This window comes from Bidens hawaiensis, unplaced genomic scaffold, assembly GCF_021521415.1.
Source record: "Bidens hawaiensis isolate Kalapana, Puna unplaced genomic scaffold, B.hawaiensis_p1.1 tig00010069_1, whole genome shotgun sequence".
Classification (NCBI taxonomy): domain Eukaryota; kingdom Viridiplantae; phylum Streptophyta; class Magnoliopsida; order Asterales; family Asteraceae; genus Bidens; species Bidens hawaiensis.
In genome coordinates this window covers 815,878-838,293 of record NW_027491760.1, presented here as the reverse complement: position 1 = coordinate 838,293, position 22,416 = coordinate 815,878, and the positions used below count along the sequence as shown (strand labels likewise).

General features: G+C 33.1%; 3 protein-coding genes across 3 annotated transcripts; 2 read left to right on the top strand and 1 right to left on the bottom strand.

Annotated features, from left to right (window-relative positions):
• The first annotated feature begins 302 nt into the window (after positions 1–302).
• On the top strand, positions 303–3,256 carry LOC143534161 (protein PALE CRESS, chloroplastic-like). The gene is made up of 7 exons (XM_077028732.1): positions 303–402; positions 473–540; positions 1,010–1,204; positions 2,051–2,137; positions 2,267–2,317; positions 2,429–2,608; positions 2,913–3,256. The coding sequence occupies exons 1-7, from the start codon at positions 303–305 to the stop codon at positions 3,147–3,149; spliced, it is 918 nt and encodes a 305-aa protein (XP_076884847.1). The 3' UTR covers positions 3,150–3,256.
• A 2,973-nt stretch (positions 3,257–6,229) lies between these two features.
• Positions 6,230–8,812, top strand: LOC143534147 (putative glutathione peroxidase 5). The gene is made up of 6 exons (XM_077028721.1): positions 6,230–6,369; positions 6,446–6,507; positions 7,117–7,178; positions 7,436–7,554; positions 8,246–8,412; positions 8,505–8,812. Exons 1-6 carry the CDS (start codon positions 6,316–6,318, stop codon positions 8,536–8,538), a joined length of 498 nt encoding a protein of 165 aa, XP_076884836.1. The 5' UTR covers positions 6,230–6,315; the 3' UTR covers positions 8,539–8,812.
• A 1,037-nt stretch (positions 8,813–9,849) lies between these two features.
• On the bottom strand, positions 9,850–14,626 carry LOC143534146 (uncharacterized). The gene is made up of 10 exons (XM_077028720.1): positions 14,597–14,626; positions 14,217–14,283; positions 13,323–13,482; positions 13,093–13,224; positions 11,677–12,128; positions 11,070–11,243; positions 10,883–10,999; positions 10,616–10,795; positions 10,479–10,525; positions 9,850–10,407 (listed from the first exon to the last, which is right to left on the bottom strand). The coding sequence occupies exons 2-10, from the start codon at positions 14,262–14,264 to the stop codon at positions 10,083–10,085; spliced, it is 1,635 nt and encodes a 544-aa protein (XP_076884835.1). The 5' UTR covers positions 14,265–14,283; positions 14,597–14,626; the 3' UTR covers positions 9,850–10,082.
• Between the last annotated feature and the right edge of the window lie 7,790 nt (positions 14,627–22,416).

Here is a 22,416-nt window from a genome sequence, read left to right as displayed (position 1 = left end):
TTCAAAACCGCATCTGTAAACCTACCCTCCACGAGGTGTGGCTCCTCTTGCCCGCGCCTCCTTCGTTTAGATCCGGACCTCAGTATGACGTATCTGTAGCAAGTCAGAGGTGCTCAAAACAACTAAACCAAATCATATGGACCAATTTTCTAATTATATTTGACATTTTAATAAAAATCTAGAATGATAGGAAAAAGTTAAGTAGTTACTCGTTCTTTTTTTTTTTTTCAAAAATAATTCATACAGTATTAACAAGCTGAGTAGAAATTGAAAACCAGCAAGCAGATAAGAAGAAGAAGAAGATGCAGGCGGCAGTGGCACAAGTAGTCTTCCGGCCATTGTTTCTTCCTCCTACCACTCTCTCAGCTTCTTCAAATCTTTCTTTTCCTAACAAATTCCCATGTCAGTCAGTATTCACCATATAATATATACAACACTCGTTATGAATAGGGTTTTGTTTGTTTGTTTCCAGATGTGTGCAGGTGCAGGAAGCTTGAACAGGAAGCATTAGAAGGCCTCCCTCAACACTTTCACGATGAAGTAAGTCAGTCAGTCAGTCAATGTTTTTTTTTTAATAGCTGAAAGGCTTAATTTCTTGAAATTTATTCAAATTTTTAGCTTTATCTTTGATGGGTTCTGTTCTATATTCTTCATATTTGCTAATTTCTTTAAAATCTTCGAGTTCTGAGCTTGAAATTTATGTAACTTTTAGCTTTATCCCTGCTAGAATTTTCATATCTGCTAATTTCTTGAAAATTTTCAATCTCTAAGCTTGAAATTTATCTTTTAAAGGAGTCCAGTCAAATGGGTTAAACACTGTCAAAAGTTGCTCAAAAGTCTATTTTTAACACAAATTCGGCCCATTTTAACCCGTATAAAAATCACCTGGTTTTGACCCGTTATCCAAACCGCCCACTCTCTTCACTTTGCAACATCTAGTTTAGTGATCCAAATGGTCTTTTCGAGGAGTTTGATGGTTTTTTGCTCCTTTATAATCTGTGGTTTTTAGGAATGGCAAGCCCGTCAACGAGAAAAGACCAAAGAATTGGAGCGGTTACGCCAAGAAGAAGATGAAGAAGAGGAAAGGATAGTTGATGAGTATCGGGAAATCGGCATGTTGTTGAAGGGTTATCCACAAGAAGAAGTTTTCAAGGCAAAGAAATTGGTATCCAGTTTTCTAAAATCTGCTGAAGAAATCGAAGAGGTAGTCATTTGCTATGATTTCAAGGTTTATGTCAACTAAACTTAGTGATGATTTTCCTAAAACATATTTTTGATGCACACAACTAGGTCTGTAAACAAACCGAACCGTTCGGCTGGAAGTTCATTTTTGTTCGTTTGTTTTGTTAACGAACAAACATGAACAGAAGTTTTTGCTCACTTAGTTAAACAAGCAAACATGAGCTGATGAGCATATGGCCCGTTCATTCGTTTATCTTTGTAAATGTTCTTTTATGTGTATGTTTGTTACTTTGCGTTTGTTAATATATTTATTTAGATTTTTTAGGCCTGTTACAGTTTAGTCTAGTTTAATATTTTTTTAGGCCCAACATAGTGCTGTTGACAATTACTTTTAATTGGTTCTAGTTTAGTTATGTTCAGCTATGTTCGTTCGTTTACGTTTTGGAACTGTTCGGTTGTACTGTTAACGAACGGACATGTTCATTTCTTAACGAATGAACATGAACAAGAAACCCCAGTTCATTTAGTTGTTCGTGTTCAATCGTTTGTTTGGTTAAAGTTAAACGAATGAACACGACCATGCAACCTTTGTTGTCATTCGATTCGTTTACAAGCCTACATACAATTTCTTATATATACGTATATATCTTCATATTTTTAGATTATTATTCTAGTAATATGGTTTTGGTAATCATATATAACGCATTAACTACTTATAACAAGATTAAAAAGTGGGTTGCATGTCAACCTGACCTGTTACCATTTTACCACATCAACCTGATCCACACATTTTCCATAATCTTGATTTTCAATTTCATGAAAAATAGTTTGTGAATATTATGAATCCATCTTATTTTCTTGTGCACAGAAAATTGAGGAAGCTGCAGAGAGAGGTGAACTGGATGAACTTGTTCTTATGGTCATCTGGACCCGTCTTGATCTTGCTCGCCGTGATGTATGCTTCCCCTATTGATATTATTTTGTTTTACCTGTTTGACCCGTTAGTAGTAAAACATGATCCAACATGTTCATAAGTCAATGGGTCAAAATTGACGTCTAATTTTGTTCAACACTTAATTGTCAGGAAGAAAAAGATGCTATAAGAAGTCTTGATTTGCTATACAGACGGGTCGAGGTATGCTCTGTTGCGTTTCTGTCAAACCAGCTATAGATTTTTGCTTAAACTTCTCATTTCTTGTTTACTGGACATGAACGGTTTTCTAATAAAAATTAGTATCTTTTTCAGACTGAAATCTTGAAAAGGCAAGCGAGTCCAGCAATGAGACTGCTTAATGATCTTTTGATAATGCATGATGGATATGATGATGAAGGGTGGCTCAAAGCGTGTAAAAAACGCATGATTGAAACGTTCCCACGTGAAGATCCGTTTAGTCTCTTGGTCCCTGCTGGATTTGATCTTGATAAGGTATTAATTTGCTTAGGCAGCAAGATAACGGGTCAAAAAGGTTTGGGTAAAAACAGATATTAGTTTTTCGGATCAAAAATGTGTTTGTCCAAGAACCAGTTCCAGTTTGACCCGGCTTTGACTTTTGCTGACTCAAACCGGTTTGGGCCCAGAACCTGATTTGTGCACCTCTACTATGAACTTTGACTTTGATTTGAACTTAATTTGGACTTTGGAGGACTTTTTATTTTATCATATTGACCGTTTCATAACAAAAATTACAAAAAGCAACCCGAGTTGACTCGTTTTCTTTTATGTGAATTAGCACCATGGGCCTCTAGGTAGATCTGCAATGGAAGCTGACAACCTTCTTCTAAGAATCGATTTTATACGCGAGGTTGATACATTGCTAAAAGAAGTTAAGCCTACTGAAACCGTTGGATCAAATACCGAGGCGCTTGATCCTCAATCGGTTGCAAATAGATTAAAGGAACAAGAGAAGAAGAAAGTGATTAGGCAAGTTGAAGCTCTTTTGGATCTTGCCATAAAACTTAGTTGGTAGATTTATAGCAATTTATTATATATGTTATTAAGTTCTTGTTTAATTTTTGTGAGTTTGTTGTAGCTATAGATATTAAAAAACTAATGGGTTATGTTGTGTTATTTATATTTATATTTAAACCAGTTTTTATCCCCCGTATTACGGGGGCTGTTTTACATTACTCGTTTTTAATATTTATATACTCTTCTGGCTTTAATTTTATTTATTGTAATGAAATTTATAATATACTTAGAGTTTGATGATTAAAAGGTTTCACAAATACCTAAGATGTTATAACGCGGTTTTAAAGTTATCTGGGTTTGGTAAGACCCATACCTGTGAATTCGGGTCAAATGCATGACAAGTCTTCATTTAAAAATCAAGCAAATCTGATGACTCCAAAAAAAGGGGGAGCGACCACATCGTGACACGTAGTATATTTATGTTTTCGTTTATATATATTATAGATTATTTAGTTATGTTGTCTTATATATATTTATATTTAAAGAGCTGAATCAAATGGAATCATGCTATATTTATTTATTTTTCAAAATTAGACAAGTAGCAGGGCTGTTCCAGGCCCTATACAGGGCTCGGACGACCTCTAAAGCACGATTTCAGTAAGATCCCGAAATATTTTTATAAAAATTATATGTATAAATTTTCTTTAACCTTAATTAGTGAATTCTGGTGAAATGGTTGAAAAGAAGCCAATAAGGTTTTACCAAGTCTAAACATTAAACAATTTAAAAAAGTATGGGCCTAGTAATGAAATATTACAATTATTGTCAATCTTTTGGAAAATTTATTTTATATAAAGGTCATTTTTTTAACACTCTTCTTGTGCACTTGAATTCTTGAAGACGACGCTGACAAGGTAGATCAATAGATGTACCATATCAGCATATGATAACATTTGAGTGGGTTCAAAGGTATTATAACAGTAGGGTATGAGTGGGTTATAGGAACAAATGATGTTGAGCAGCAAGTAGGACATGAGTGCGTTCTAAAGTATTATGATCAAAGTGGTGATTATAAAAGCAGTGTAGCACATCATGTCCCATCTATTAACTTGCTCCAAGCGAGCTCACCAGGGTAGTATTTGTTGAATTATATGGAAGCGTAAATTATAATGAGCATCCTTTTGATATCGAGGAATATATCATAGTTTGTTTTCAAGAAATTGCACCAATCATTTCTGTTGTTCACTCGGCCCGTCATAAATGGACGGGGCACCAAACTTGCTCCAAGCGAGCTCACCTTGGTAGTGTTCGTAAACCCCCCACACCCCACATACACACACGCCCCAAGTAGACCACGCGAGCAACATTTTCGAGTACTGGAACTCGGAGAGTAACTCACATAAATGTGTGGAGAGGAGACCAAAAAGAGAAGTGAGTAAGTGAGTTTGGGCTAGCACACCGTCCCTACTATTTTGAGTACATGTAAGTTAAAGTCAGGTGTGTAAGTCTTATTGAATGTTGTTTAAGGGTGTTCTAGTCCCATCCCTTGGAGCATGGGCGAAGCATGCTTATGACCCGGACCGAGTAACCCACAGTCCCACACCCCCTCTTGTTGCTCAATAGTGTGAATTTAGTAAACGTCCCAAATATAGTTCTTTTATGCACATTATAAAACTTTCTGCAATCGCATTCTAGTAATTATCTAATATACATGTTTTAAAACACAAGTCAACAAGAGTTAAATAAACAGACAATTTAGCAAAATCATATATAAATATACCTTGAATATGTTAGGATTATAAAGCAACTAGTTATAGCTAAATTAGTTATAAGCCATGACCCAACAAAGAATTAAATACCGGGAACGCTCAAGCCAAACTCTGAAACCAATGTGTCACAGGTTAAAACAACATAGTCTGGCTATAATAAGACTCTTCAATTTGAAAAGTGTGATGGCCTAAACACAATGAATGTTGTCCTATATAAAAAAAATTTGGTGTCAAATGTTTTTTGAGTGAATTAAAGTTATTGGATGAGGTTTGGCACATTAAGAATACAAATCAACAAACCATTACATATAGCATTTATTGATTCTATGTCCGCAAAGATGAAATGTGTGTCGTCTATACTCATTCCATTATGATAAAAGAAGCACACTAGTGCGTCTTATAGGTTTGATCAAATTAAAATATAAATGTGTTAAAACACAAATACAACTAACTACATGTATTATTAATTAACATAATATAAAGTTACAGGTAAGTGGTAACAACAAAACTATAATTTAATATCTTTTTCTTGCCGGTCGAATTTATATGATTTTATGTTTTTAACAACCACGACAAATTAAAATATATATTAATTAAATACATATTATCATCACCAACAATGTTTGAATTATCTAAATATCTATATACTCCATGATGATATAAAACTCAAAATACGAGTCCATAATTTACAGCATACAAAATACATAAAAAAAAATCATAAAAACAAAAGTTTGTTTTGACGTAATAAAACTTTCAGAATGAAACATACGTACCACTAGACAAATGGTAAGAGAAAAAAATTAAAGTATATCGAGTATATGGTTTCAAGTAATTAAGGCGGTATCACATGATACAATATATGATCGTTAATTTTTTTTTATGAATATTACGTTTGAATAACCTATTTTTCAAAGGCTTATTGGATATTTCAGATTTCTAGTATTAAGGTATCCGGGGTACTCCCTAAAGTACTCATTTTATCCAAGTGCAACCACCAATCAACGAATACACCTACATCTGAATACACACACGTAACAATCATTCATCTTTGCAAGTAACAAAACCCGAATTGCATTGCACCAGCCGAAACCTTTACCCGGATGACAGGCGACGGTGTTCCCGAAAAACGGGCTAGACGAAAACTCACCACATACAAAGATTTATTTTTTTCTTTCAATCTCAAGTAACCTTTTTATGAAAAGTTTGATATTTGATATATTCTAGTAAACTATATCATAACTTTTATAATAATAAAACAAACTTACTTTTAGAAAAAAGTTGAAAAAAAGGCACGGAAAAGTCAAACTAAACCAATCAATTCTCATATGACATTTGCTGGCAAATTTCAACCACTTCACCTTTCATTCATTCCCTTGCAGTCTTATTTAATCCAATCCAAAAGCTTAGCTTAAAATCCCGGTGACAAATAATATCTTATTAATTAGCTTCAATTCAATGGGTGCTGCTCCATCTGTTCCTGAAAACTCTGTTCACGAGTTCGCTGTCAAAGTATTATTATTAATACTTTATAATATATCTATATAGATCTGCTAATAAATGATTGTTAAATTTTATTAATTTACAGGATGCTAAAGGAAGAGATGTAGAGGGGAAAGTGCTGCCGATTGTTAATGTTGCTTCCAAATGGTTTGTTGTTTCTTAGGGATAAGAAGCAAATGGTACCATGTACCCATACCGAATCGGGTACTGTCGGTATGGTACCGGAATTTTACCGAAATTTGTGAAACCGGTACTGTACCGAGTATTTTAAACTATCCAAAGTACCCATTTTTTGAGTTTTCAGAATCAGTATGGTCCTCAATAGGGATTTTTAAATTCGGTACCAGTACCGTACCGAAAATTTGGTACCGTTGGTATCGAATCGGTACCAAAGTTTTGAGTTTTGGTATCAGTACCGACACTGGTATTTCCGGATTTTTTTACCTTCAATACCGGTACCGAACCAAAGATTTCGGTGCCGGTACCAAAAATTTGCGATTTTCGGGGCCAGTACGGTATGGTACCGATCTCATCCCTAGTCTTGAATGGTGCCGCTATTTTTCCTTAAATTTTTGTCTTCGGTACTGGTACCGTACCTAGTATTTTCGGAACCTGTATCCATATTTGGGGATTTTTGGTACCGGTACTGGTACCGAGCTCCATTCCTGTTTCTATCTCTAAATATTTATAATTGTTTGGAACTTTTTATTAGTTTTTTATTTCTTGATTGATTGATTGTGATTTGTGTTGAATCAGTGGCTTTACGAACTCGAATTACCCTCAGTTGGCTGAGCTCCATGAGAAGTATAGAGAGAAAGGTATCCGAATTTGAATTAGTTTTTTTTTATTAGATGATATTGATTGATGCTAATGATTTAAATTTTGATCGAAAAGATCTTGTTAGGGAGTGTTTGGGATTGCGTTTTAAGAACTGTTATTGGTTATTCAAATCGCGGATAATTATTACTTTTAACGCAATCCCAAACACTCCCTAAAGTTTCTAGACAGTGACAATATGATGAAGATAGTATTTAAGAAAATATGTATGGTGACATATTCTAGTAATGATTATCAGGTCTTGAGATCTTGGCATTTCCATGCAATCAATTCTTGTCCCAAGAACCCGAATCAAGTGAGAAAGTGGAAGAATTCGCGTGTTCAAGGTTTAACGCTCAGTATCCCATCTTCAATAAGGTTGGTTCTCTTTAAAAACACATGTTTAGGGTTTAACGCAAAAATCTATTAACTGAAAACCGATCGGTTAAGAAACTATGATAATTGAAAATATGTTAACGAAAATTATATTTTTTTAACAAAAATGGTTTGAGAGATTTATTTGCATTAAAAATACAATTTGGGTGGCTTTCAACTAGGGGTGTAAACGAGCTCAAGCTTGGCTCATTTCAAGCTCTGCTTCTAAAGCTCGAGTTTGGCTTGTTAGTAGTTTTTCAAGCTTGAGCTCTACTCGTTTATTATGTATTAGTTAATTTTGTATTATTTATAATTAGTTATTCATAGCTTATAATTATTATATTTGATGAATTTAAAAAAAAATACATAAATAATAGGCTCGAAAAGTCAGACTTGGGATCGAGCTCTATGAGTTAAAAGTGTAAAACTCATGCTCAAACTCGTTTTTTAAACAAGCTTGTTTTAATGCTCGAGCTCATTTAAGCACGACTCGACTCAAGCTTTTACTGAGTTGATCTCGAGTAGCTCACGAGCGGCTTGGCTCATACATAACCCTGCTTCAGTCGGTTTCCTTTTAAGCTGTCCATTTGATTTTATTCTTTTAACCCTTAAACATAACTCATAAACGGGTGTTATGTTACCTAAAACTTAGTTCAATGGTCAAATTGACTCTAATCGTGTGTTTTCATTATAGGTTCGTGTCAACGGGCCCAAAGCAGCACCTTTGTACAAGTTTCTTAAAGCCAAGAAAGGAGGGTTTTGTGGTTCCAGAATCAAATGGAACTTCACAAAGTTTCTTGTGGATAAAGAAGGCCGAGTCATAGGCCGTTATGGACCAACAACTTCACCTTTATCCATCCAACTTCACCTTTATCAATTCGGGTTTAATGTTCTTAACTAATGTTGATTATTCTAAAAGTTATTTGTTATTTTAACGTCTTTAATTCATTGCAGGGTGATATTCAAAAGGCGTTGAACGGGCAGTGAGATCTATGAACTAATCAAATAGTGAAGGTAAGCAAGATCTATACAATCATCTGGGTACAAGACCTGTCTATATAAACGGGCTTATTAGGGCGTATCACATAGTCATCAAATGGTGAACCTTGATGCTTGAGAGTTGAAGGATGTTGGTTTAATATGTATGGTATCTAAGTATTATTTTGTTTGTTTTGTTCCGCCTTTTATTAGCACTGTGTTAAACAATGTGAATGCAGAAAGTGAAGTTTGTGTAAATCACTTTTTTTACGATCTCACCCGACAGATGGTCAGTGCGAGAACTGCTTATACTAATGATCCAATTGAGTGCTTTTGAACCTCTTTATACGGGGTTGATGTCAAACCGGTTGAATAGGCAAAACTGTAACCAGATTTTCAAATTTTAGATTTTTTATAATTTTGTTATTAAAATCTTGTTTACTTTTTCATTTACTACTTGATTTTTCATATGTTAATATTACTATCCATTTACTTACAGAAAATGTAGTATATAATTTTGTATTAGAACATATATAGAGGGAGGCTTTCATATCATAACCAATAATATGTTATGATATATCCATACAGGATATCCATCCAATAACCAATGATAAGTTACATATTGTTAGAACTGTGAAAACCGTTGTATAAAATTTAATTTCTTAACTTAAAGTATGGTATATACACTTCTTTTTCTTTTCGTTTTTTTTAAAAAGACCAACGAAATTTCATTCGCAAACTAGCTAGAGGCTAGCACACCAAAATACATCCGCCTATGTAACAGAAAGACACCATAAACAAGTTTCGATTCCCTCCAGAGTAACTTGTCTAAGGTTCGATCTATTCCGAACCTAATGAAAGCTAACAACCTTTATTTATTCTACCAAGTCGAATACCCGGATCACCGCCCCACTGTGAACTCCTAAGTGTGATTAGAGACACCGCATGAAAGAAGTGTTAAGAACCAAAACATCTCAAGTAGATCCTGAATACAGAAAGTATGTCACAGGAACTCTGTACCATTGAAAAATGGCATGCCAAAGGTAATGAGTAGGGTCACACGATACAAAAAGATGTTCCGCCGACTCATTATACTCTCCCCCCAAAAGCAAAGGAGAGCCTATGTTTCAGGCCTCCAAAGCAACCCGAATCGTGAGACAATCTAATTTAGAACTCTAAACGAACTCATAATCACCATTGTACTCCTCGCACCCAATAAAATCTTAGAAAGTTTAAAAGATGAAAACTAAACTTTTTTTTTTTAATTTACTATATTTGTCGAAACACATTTATGATATATATAGTTCTTGCATACTTGCAGTGTATAGAATAACATAGTACTGCCAATAAATTTTATATTAATACATATATCATTCAGTTCAGTAGTAAAACAACGCATTGGTCAAAAGTCGGTTTGAGACGAAACAAAACAGTCACGCAAAAATCAAAGTTACTTCAATAATAAAATCCTACCCCTGGGTATTTCATAGTAGCTTTATAAACAAAAAAAAGGCGAGACATCTCCCATTAGCCAGCCAAACAGCTCCCACCGATCAATGATCAAACAAATCCCATCCGTCTTCCAGAAGCGTCTTCCGATCACCAGCAAAGCTCCCAGGTTCTTCAAGTGATTCAGGTGCCGCATCTGGCATTGAAGTATCTTCAACAAATCCATAAGAATCTCCCATCTCTTTACTGCTCTTTACACCTTCATCAAGCTCGGGCTCAAAAGAAGTAGCAACACTTCTAAAAGACGAGCCTGAAGAGGCTAAGATTGAGGAAGTTTGGCTGGAAGAAAGTGATCGAGATAGCGGGATTCCTTTATCAAACTTCTCCTTTAGCAGCAACACATCCTGACATTTAACAGATATCTCTCCTCTGCAAACATTCGTGTAAAACAAAATGTTGAATGATATATTTGTAATCATGTTTATAATTACAAGACTTACTGTAAGATGTCAATTGTGCGGCCACGGTCCATGAGAAACTCTTGCAACTAAAAATCATATAAGAAATGTTACGACTTAGAGCAAAAGCGGTATTTTAAATAGTATTTTGAATAGTATAAAAGCTTAGCAACACGTACCTTGGTATTTTCCTCTGCTTCTAGCTTTAGCTTTTTAGACTCTTCAACAACTTTTTCCATTTGGCGTTCTTGGTACAAAAGTGCTTCTCTAGCAGCCCGCTCATTTTCTAGCTTTTGTTTTTCTGCTGTTGCAATTTCATGTAAAGCGGTGGCCAATCTAGCCTCTAAAGCTTTTCGCATCTAAAAGTTAAAAAATTTATATCAATTGCTATGAAACTGATTACGCAGAAAAACAACATAAAGCTGAAAAGTAAATAAACACTATACCTCATCAAGAACTGTAAGTGATTTATTTCTCTCATCTGATAAAGTGAATAAACGAAGTTGAAGCTCTTTCAACTCGGTTGCTAAAATGGCCTTCTCTGCATTAACTTCTCCAGCATGTTGGAACAAAAAATGTAAGTGTACATATAAATAATACTAATAATTAAAACTAGTTTATTAAAAAAAATACCATGTCATTTGCTTCTTTTGCCCTTAAAAGTGCATGTTTAACCTCCTCTGCCTTTGCAAGTATATCAGCGCAATCCTGGGTGGCATATTCTTTTGCTTGGTCAGCAGCTTTTTCTTTGTTTTCTACTTCTCGCATTAAATCAATAACTGAACTCATGGCTGAAACGAGAGTTTTCTGCACCGAAACCAGTTTCAAAAAATAATAATTTTTAAGTTACCATATTTACAATTTGAAAATATATTCTAAGGAAAGACAACTGTAGTTTTTAAAACAGTCTTGTATCTAATATATTATTATCATGAAAACAACAAAAGAAGTTTGCAATAAGTATTAAGTTAACTTGTTGTAGCATAATGAGTAGAACAACATGCTGCAAACAGCAAAATGGTAAGTGTCAATCAAAAAAACATGTATTTACAATTCTCTTAAAAAAACGAAGAACTTCATAAATTATAAAAGTCTTAATTCATATAATTAACAAATAACAAAAGCGCAAACATAATAGATTATCAGAATGAAATAATTCATTAACATATGGGTCAAAATCGCGAAAACTGAAATAAACACTAAAAAGTTTACTGTAAAAATATCAAAGATATGAAATTACCTTGTTATTTTTAGCCTCTTCAATAATTTCCTCAAGAAATTCAGTGTTACATTTCTCCTCTGATCGAGTAAGCACATGACTCGCATCCAACTCACCATCAGAATCATCAAACTCAGCTGTAAAAGCATTTCTTTCAGAAACTGAATTCAATGCACTAGAATCTGATTCTTGAGTGGCACCTATATTTGTTTCTGGAACAAATAATGTTTCACTTTCAACAGCTTCACTTCCAGTATTCACGTATCCTTGATCATGGTTATAAGAAGAATCACTATCATTAATATTATAATGATGAGATGCAAGTGGCTCTGCATTTAGAGGCTCTGTAAATGTTGATAAACTATCAGCAGCGCTTCCGTCATTTGCATCATGATAAGATGATGTGGCAAGTGATTCCACATTTACAGGCTCTGTAATTGTCTGGCTGTTGAGTTGAGAAGCAGAACTAGTATCTAAAATCACACATTAAAAGATCAAGACATCATCAAAAGTCAAAAGGTTATAGATCCAAAAAAGAACAAGCATAAACTTATTGTGTGATGAAAACAGTCTAAACCACATTATGAGCTGTAATGAAATGTGTTCTATAAATGTGTTATAAAACATATTGTTTAGTTGTGGTTTATCAACTTTATACTGAAAGAAGTTAAACAGTCGGTTTTTAGTGAATAATGAATTCTTATAAAATGCTGAGGTAAATATAATCAAAATATGACACTTCAACTTTATCAACTAGAATGATTGTTCATAAATTATTTATTAACTGGTTCCTATATAACTATCATTTGTAATTACAGAAGTTAACTTTTTCATGTTATAATGAAAAATAATGTAAAAAGGTTAAAATAAAGGTAAAAAGGTAAGTCCGCCTTTCTTTTAAAATAATTGATACAAATAGTGAAAAACTGATTTTTTGATCACACATTCATGAAAACATTATAAACCAAGTATCACGACTAACAAAGTAATCACACCATACACAGTTGTCAATAGCGAATAGCGGTATATAGCGACGAGTAACCTAAATGCTACATAGCGAATAGCGGCAAATAGTGACCGCTATTTCATATTTAGCAATAAAAGAGTAGAAAACTTTTAAGCAAATAATTAGGCTTTATATACACAAAATAAGCTTTTACGGTGGAACTTGTGGAAGGTGCAGCTGTTTGGTCGATATACAAGCCTTAAAAATAGGTTTCTACAATTTTTTATCTTAAAAAATAAAAAAACATAAAAAAAACCCTAAATACCGTTTTAATAGCGCTAAATGGCCGATAGTTAGTATATAGCGGTCTATAGCCGCATCGCTACATAGCGCGCTATAGCGCCCGCTATCACCGCTATTGACAACTATGACACCATAACACAATGTCAACCCCTTAAATAAATAAACAGAAGTCTATAAGATAATGCTACCTTCTGTTGCACTAGGTAAAGTTCCATCAATGGCTGAAACTACAAAAGTTTCGGTTGATTGTTCATGGCGATCTGGATTAATAACCAAGTGATCCATACTCGACTCTAGCTGACTAATTTCCCCATTACCACCTACATCAATCAAATCAAGAATATAGATAACACATTATCAAAACTATACAAAAACACAGAAAATATCTAAAAAAACTGTTAAAAACAATGCATAATACCTTCATGGACACTGAGTGCGCTTTTGCTATTACTTGAAGAACCAACTGTAGATGGCTTTTTAGGAAGATTAGGAATGATCTCAAGAAGAACAATTTCCACAGCGATGTCAGCATCTTTAGAGTGTTCTATAGCCACAGCTTTCAAGATACGAGAATCAACCTGCACAATAATAGACCATCTGCTATCAGCAATTGCGTTTCAAAAGCTAAATGTTTTCATAATGACCTTTACCTAAAATACTTTTACTTTTACTCATTTAAAGATTAGTTTTCCTGCAGCTAAACTAATAAAATAATTGTAAGCAAATGTTACTTGTACACTGTAATAATTCTCACAAAACTTAGGTGATCACTTCCAGTAAGGGTGAGCATAAACCGGGTAGGACCTGTAAAACCGTCATACCCACACCCGTTTATAGTTTGATAATAGGATCAGTTCGCGGGCAAAGCATATGCAAGTATACAACTTTATGACTTGATTTATTTTTTGAATTGGTTGACAAGTTTTATGAAAAATTATCATTTGTTACATATCCTATAATCCTTGTATACGCATGATAAATGGAAGCTTTGATTTGCACCGTATATACTAATTAGAAAGGGTTACAACTCTTAAGTTGTTAGTTATGTTTCCGTTATTGACTTATTATTTTCTACAAATTGCAATGCAAGCCTATTAATTTCCCAATTATAAACCATCTCATATGAAACAAACGGTACAATATTAACAATCGATTCTCAATTCTCGTCTTAACTATTATACGGGTCTGGCGGATAAGACCCGTTTGATCACCCCTGACTTCCATAATGCACATTTAAAAAAGAATTTAGAAAGTTGTTCAATATATATATATATATATATATGATGAAACTTAAGATTATATATTGACATACCTGTGGGAAAACATCCTGTAACACCCTGTAAACTGAATTAAATCCCATATTTCAACAGCACCAAACCCTGAACAAAAAAAAAAAACTCAGCTTATTTAACAGCAAGAAACTTAATTAAAAAAATAATAATAATATCTGCATGTTTTTTTTTTATAAAAAGAGAAACTTGATCCTCATTTGATCATAAAGATACGAATAAAAACTATTGTGTGTTGAGAATTTCGAGTATAACCCAGATATGTAAATAAAAGAGCGACACAGAAGGATGAAAAAACTATACGATTAATCGGCGATCGTTCATAAAGAACGATTAATGATGAAATAATAATAATAAAGTGAAGGTATAGAATAGAGGGTTTAGAGAGTATAAATTAATATACCGTTGGATTAGATTTGCGAAATTGCGAGAGATTGAAACCCTAGAAGAAAGACAAGACAAGAGCAGAGGAGAGGTGTGTTAATGTGAATGTGAAATAAATGGGTTGAGCGATAAGAACAGAAGGCGAAACAACAAAATAAAGAAACAAACAGTGTGTGTGTGTGTGTGTGTGTGTGTGTGTGTGTGTGTGTGTGTGTGAGGGGTTGGAACTTGTATGACGGTCCGATGTTGAGATAACCCTCCTTCCTTAGAAATTGTGCACGATGACCAATTAAATTAATAATAATAATAATAATAATAATAATAATAATCATAACGTTTTTTTTTTAAATAGTTTCCACCAATACCCGAGTAAGCCTTTCTGAGACAAAATGTTAACTGTTCAAACTGATTTTGACGTTTCAGGCTTGACTCACCCAAGAACACCATCAAAAAAAAAAACTCACCACTGTTGGAAAACGACACCCCCTTGAACCATGATTCGAACCTGAGACCTCAAGGATCTCAAATATTAACCATCACTCGCATGCCATTGATCTAGAAGAAATTGATGTCATTTTCACTTTTTCACTTTGGTGAGGTGGTAAAGTGATTAGGGTGTGAAATAAAAGGTTAGGGGGTTCAGGGGTTCTAACATCATTAAGTGCATAAATTTAGTCTGTATAGTAATTGATAAGTTTGGTGCTGCTAAGCTCTGATTGGGCCACTTGGCGCACGATACTTGTCAACTTTTTTTTAATATTTTTTTAGTTTTAGTTTAGGGTTTTCCGAGACTGGAAACGCTCAAGTTTACCGACTGACACCACCCCATTCGTGCATCTCAATTTTTGTATTATCCGTTTTTCGCTCTGTACCTTAACGAAAACTGACCGAATGTCAATTTTGTTTTTTTGTTTTAGTTTCGGTATCATAACGAACGTGAAGAAAACCAACCGAATTCACGTAAACTCACCGCATTTTTTGTGTAAATTGGTACAATAACCCACGTAACGAAAATCAACCGAATGTCAATGTTTTTTTTTTGTTTTAGCTCTAGTATCGTAACGAACGTGAGGGAAAGCAGTCGAATTTGCATACACTCGTCGTCTCAACGCTCGGGATAAATAACGCTCAAGTCGACCCAACGCCCGGGTTTTACCGACCGACGCTACCCATTGGTCCACCTCAACTTTTATATTTCTTTTGTTTTATTTTTAGTTTTCAGTTACGATATCATAACGCACGAAACCGAAACCGATCGTATTCGCGTCACTTATCGTGTCAACGACCGTAACCGACAACACTTAGGTTTTACCAATCTGCCCTGCGCAACGCACCTGGTAAAATCCTAGTTGAATTTATTTTCTTTTTACAATCATAGATGTCACGCTAACTATCATTTTCGTCCTTATGATTTATTTACTTTTGTAATTTTTATTCAAATCTTCTTCATCGATCGAACCATCATCACAAAGAACCTCGATTGCTTCTAAGTCCTAAGATGTTGTAATATTCAATATCTTTTGCTTTTGTATTCTTCACTGTCACACCCCGACCAAAGGCGGCGGAACATGCCGGGGTGCAACGATTGCTCATAAGCGCATGACACTATTTAAAGCGACAATATTTAACAAACTCATTTCATTTCACAACATCGAAAATGTCACATAACCAAATATTCATAACTCAAATACAACAAAATATAACAAAATATAGCAAGTCAAATATTGTTCATTTTTGCTAATATCCTAACGGTATTTGTGATGTTTTCTTCACCGAACTCCATAATCAACCTAGATGCAAACCTGTAACATTTCATAAAATAAAGTTTATCAACACAAAGGTTGGTGAGCAATTCATAAGTTTGAACAATAGATATATAGTATGAAAAGCCACAAACTAGTATACAAAACCATAAATAATAGCTATAAACTTGGATAAATAGTTATCGCTAACAAGTTAGCGACACCCAACTATAAGGGGTTGCCAAATAGTTTAGGATTTTATAGTTATCGTTAATTGCATTACGTTAACGACACCTTGCCATGAGGGGTTGCCAAATGGTCTAGGATTTATAGTTCCACCATCCAAAAGCGATAAACACATAGTCAAATAAGCATAGAACACCAAATCGAGCAATTATTCAAGTAAGGTATACAACAACGTTTGTGGTTTAAGACCCAAGTATAAAACATTTAGTTTAGATAAGTTGAAATGTCATCCCCAAAATAAAAGATAGAAAACGGGGTATGAAGTTACTCACATTCAAGTAATAAACTTGAAAGATTGATTATTTAGAGATTTGCCGGAACAACGAGTTTAACGTATGAAGCCTAAATAAAAGAAAGTCTTGGATTTAGAAAGGTTGTCTTGAAGATCTTTAAATAAAATAATTGTTGCAAAAACTAATCAATTAAAGTTCAAGGTTTAAAATGTAACTATTTAAGAATTTATAATAATAACCCTTTTAAAAAATGTAAGTTTGCTCAAAACCGGGTTAAAGTATCTAACCTTAATATTTACTTAACCAATGTTAAGTAATAATGTGGGGAAAATGCTAAAATGCAAGTTCCATTAGGCTAAAGATACTAAAACGGGTTTTTAACGAGTGTTCGGGTTGTCGGTTCGGGTCTTGACAAATGGTCAAACCCAAAGTCAACTTTCCAAAATATTAATTGTTATGAGATAACTCATTAAAACATACTAACACTTAACCAAGTATGTAGATCTATTGTTTAGAACTAACAACGCACGTTAAGCGAGTGTTCGGTTTTGTCGGTCCAAACTATGTTATGAGATCAAGTTGGATCCAACTATTCCAAGTACTTAAGAAAAATAATTAAAATCAGTTTGTAAACTATTTTTTAAAGAAATATACAAGTCTTGATAACTAAAAACACACTTGTGTGTCTTAAGCGAGTAAAAGTCGGTATAGTTCGGTCTCCATCTCACAAATAGTTCATAGATGGTTTCTACATGCCCAAATATCATAGAACTTGTATATTGGTTTATAAATGAAGAAAAATTAAATTTTACAACAAAAAAAGTTAACTACAAGTCTTTTAAGCAAAAGTTTCGGTTTAGTTCGGTTTCCATCTCCCAACGAGTTCATAGATGGATTCCATATGCTTAATATCAAAGAACTTGTAAAAATGATTTTTGAAACTAAAATCTAGCAATAAACATGTTTAAACAACTATTTTAACAAAACTAGTAAACAAAAGTTCGGTTTCCGGTTTGGACTAGTTTCGGTTAAATGAGGTTAGTCTTATACAAACCCACACCATGGAACTTGTAAATAAGATGAACAAACTAAAGGGTTAGAAGTTAGTCATAAGTGACATGTATAATAAGTTATGTGTGTGTAAATATATATCAAGAACACGAAGTCCTCCATGAAGCCTTGCCTCATGACATTCGAAACTTAACCAACCAAAGTCGGTGAAGTAACAAATAAAGGAAACAAAGGGTGTGTATTATATATATGTTGTACCACCATATTCAAGAGTTAGTAATGTTAAATGAACAAGTTAGAATGAAAGACTATAGTTAGTTTGACTTGAGAAGTCAAAACTTCAAAAATACATAAGAAATAACAACCTTGAATCTATGGAGTTTGAGAGAGTTTTTTTGGAGATGTAGCAAGAGTAAAATGAAGAATATGGGTGTGTATATATAGGGAAGGAGTGAAGGGTTGGGTATAAAGATTCTTTTATGGTTTGCATAAATGGGTATGTTTAAATGGTCAAACAATGCATAATATAAAAAAACAATATTTTATATATTTTATATATTTTAAATGACAAGATCCAATATTTTATATATTTGAAATGTTCGGGTTACAAACGGGTCGGGTTTACATAACAAAAGTGACCCAAAATTGACGAATGTCACATTCACTATGTTACATCTTTGTTTTGATGATGATCAAACTTATGTAACTTGTAAGTTTTTTTAAACTGAGGTAGCCAGTTGCACAAAATAAAGTTTAGATACTAAAGTTGCATAGTTGGCTAAACCACATGTACTAAAATGACACTTAACTCTAGTTTAAAACACAAAATTCTCTTATTTGAAGAATGTCTAAAACGGGTTGACCATCCTCCCAAAATAGTGGATTGCATCTTTGATGTTTTCTAGAATATCAGTTTTCTAAAAGTAATGTGAAGGGACAAGGATCACAAAGTCTAAAATCAGATTGAGAGACAAAAGATTAAAGTTGTGTAGACATGTATGGTCGAACCTTGGATCGCCCTTGAGATCAACTCTCGTGTCTATAATATTTTTCTAGCTACTACTTTCCTCACAGTATAGAATAAATATTTTGCCATGTTTGTTGGGCTATAACCTCTTGAAAAACGTAAGTATAACCTAAGTAATGTCTTTAACGACTTTAACTACTAAGTTAATATCAAAAGAGAGATAATATCCTATCAAGAAAAGCTGGTCTTGTAAGTCTTATTATATCAACTACATAAAAACACTTATGGTAAATTTCTAAAGTGATCACCATTCAGATTATTGAGATGAGTTGTAAGGGTGATCACTATTATCATTGGCTAGATAAGTTGCAAGGGTGATCACAACTATCATTAGTGAGACAACAATGGTATTGCAAAAGTTAGCCTACTCAACTTAACCCCCTATGGCAACAACTTTTCATGTTACCTTACTGAAATTTTATTGCAAATTGCTACGGATTTACATGATTGATGGAAAGTTTCATAGAAATTGATCATTTACTCATAGTATATTACTATTGATCAATAGAAACTTGGTTCATCAATAGAAAATGGTCATTAGTAATAAGTTACTACTACTTAGCGACAACGATGATCAACGGTACCCATTCGTATAAGTGGCAAGTTGGGGGATTCTGATGGAGTTTATGCTCAAGGTTTTCAACTCTTTACCGAAGAATTTTGTCATTTTAGTGTAGTCGTGATTGTTCGCCAGTTATACAAAAAAGTCTTTGGTCTAATATTGGTACGTTGTTTTCGTAACATAATTCACACATTTTTTTTAGTTTTCCCTTTGAATCACTAAATAAAGTTTATCCATACATAGTACCGATGAAATATTTTAATATGACAATGTTCTTTACACGACGACTATTAAAGATACATTTACGAACTACAAGAATTACTTACGGACAGTATTACATAGTTCTTTTGCCAAGTAGTTATTAAAAAGAAATGATGTATAGGAAAAGAAGAAGACATAAATGGTATGGTCAAATCCAAAGAGGACTAGTGCATTTCATAACTAGAGCATGAGCTTCGATGCTTTTGTTAATGGAGGTTTTTAATGATATCATTAGTTAATCATTCAAAAGTTATTCATAACTAATTGCACTTTAATTCCAAACCATTCCACTTGTAATCAAGAATATGATTTGGATTCTAAACTTTTCATGTTTCGTTTTAGTTTTATAATAAATTATTCTCTGGGTCTTTTTTCCATGTAAAACTAAAGCTTTTTTATAAAAATTCTGGCAGGCAAGGAGCATGAGAATATTTATACTTTTTATCAACTCAACGGAATATGTATATTAAGAATTCGCATCAACACAAAGACAAAGAATATTTGTAAATATATTGAATCGCGTTGACAAAAATGGATGTTTTTACGTACAAAAGATTCTCCTAGGTTTTAAAACTCAGATGCTACTTAAATTGGATTTATAAAACATTGGTGAATCTTATTTGAATTAAAGATTCTTGAGAAATTAGGGGTGTGTCAATACTTTTTATTTTATTTAAATAACAAAGATGTGTTTCGGTTAAGTTATTGAAAATTTACACTCAGACTCCTGGCTATTAACTCATGTGTAGGTGAGTAGCATGGATGACCCTTGAGTAGCTGGATAGTAGTTTAAGATTTTGTTGATTTTGTATAAAACAGTTTTTCAATTTAAAAACGATATGAACTATCTTATTGCTTAACACTTGCTACATCTTCTCTTTGTGGCAGCTTCTACCATGACCGCCATGCAACCATTGCTACCACTTTAGGGGCTTCGATTCTCGACAAAGCTCGAAACACGACATCAAAGTTATAAGGTGTTGGTCGGCTAATATAACCATTAATTAACCATAGCAACATATTTATGGGCCATTTAATAAATGATTTAACACTTTAACCGGCTCGTTTAATAAATGGGTAAACCTATAAACCTGCTTAAGAGGTTTATAACAGATTTTTATTTAAAAAGTGTTAAAATTGAAAATCTGATTTTTTTAGTTTTCAATTTAACTGTTAATTTTTTAACTGTTAATTTGATTTTTTTTAATTATTATTTTTGAGGTGGCTTGAATGAATATACAAGTATCAGTTTGAAACAAGCGAATTCTCAAGATTTAACAATCTTTTAAATCAAGTGGTATAAAAGTTGTTTGACTTAACGACCCAATTTTTGCCTAACGACTAAAGTTGTTTGAATTACATTTGAAAGTTTCTTTTAATTGTTTGAATATCTTTTTTTTCTCCTTTTCTCTAAGTCATGGTGTTGAATTGTTGATTCGTTCAATTGAAAGAAGACCAAAGTATTGAGTGTTAACAATGATTTGAACGATGGTATAAAATTTGAAAGTTGGCTTTGATTCTAGTCATAAATTAAACTAGTGAAGGGAAACCAAATGTTGTACTATTAGTCTTAATTGTTCCCATATTAATTCATATAATGATTTTGGTTTTAAGTTTTTAAAAGTTACACCTTTATTACTCATTTTTCATTGAGTCATTTCACATTTTATCCTTGGCGCTAACGCTAAGTCGTTAAGAGTGTCTCTAGCACCCCATCAAACATTGGAGGAATCAAAAAACTTGGAACGAATTTGTGGGTATTTGTTCGTAAAATCGTATGAGATAGAATGAGGGTGAGTTAGCCAGTGAGATAATTAGGTCTTGACGAATGTTTATAGACGTCCTTAGCGTGGGAGAAGGTGTTTGTTGTATGTTTTTATTATTTTTTTAAAGTATTTTTAAGGGTTTTTTTTTGTTTTTGTTTTTTTAGCAATTTCATATATCTCCTTTTAAACTTAAAAAGATATTCATTTTTCTAAATCATGTTTAAAGAGTACTATATATTAGGCTATGTGTAGTGGAGGAGCTACAAAATGGGGCGTTTTGTGTCATGTGGCGTCCAGTCAGCAAAATGTGGGTTTTTTGTTTTAGATGTGTAATGGTGTTGTACCCCCTGTATATATATATATATATATATATATATATAAGACACATGTGAATATAATAATAATAAATAGAAAAGGAAGAAAGGGCGATAAATAGTCGTTGCCCCTCCAAATTCGCCCAGGGGGCGGTGTTGTAGTCCCTAAACCCTTAAATTTGTAGCCTCACTGTGGGTAACCTTATGATTTTGAAAACTTATGTTTTTTTATAAATATGTGAAATTTCTTTTTTTCTTTTAAGTTTCTTTATTATTTTATTATACTTTTTCCTTTGAAAAACATATATTTTTTTATTTTAAGTATAAGTAACAGGAAAAAAACATAATTTTTATGTTAAATATAAAAAAAACATAACAAAATAGTTGTATAAAAATTTCAAATAAATATAGTACTTAAATTTTATGTATCAATTAATATTTTCTAAATTTAATTATAATGTTATCCGATTCTTGAATCGGTTCCAACTAATGAATTAATAAAACGTCCGGTTTGAGAACCAGTTCACTTATTAAAATATTGGTATGCATTTTGTTTGAATGCTTGTTTATATCAGGTTTGAAGTTTAAATGAATTTTAAAATTGTTTGAATGACATTCGAATATATCAAATTGATGGTTATTTCGGTTTGAAACTTGACTTTTGAAAATTGTTTGAA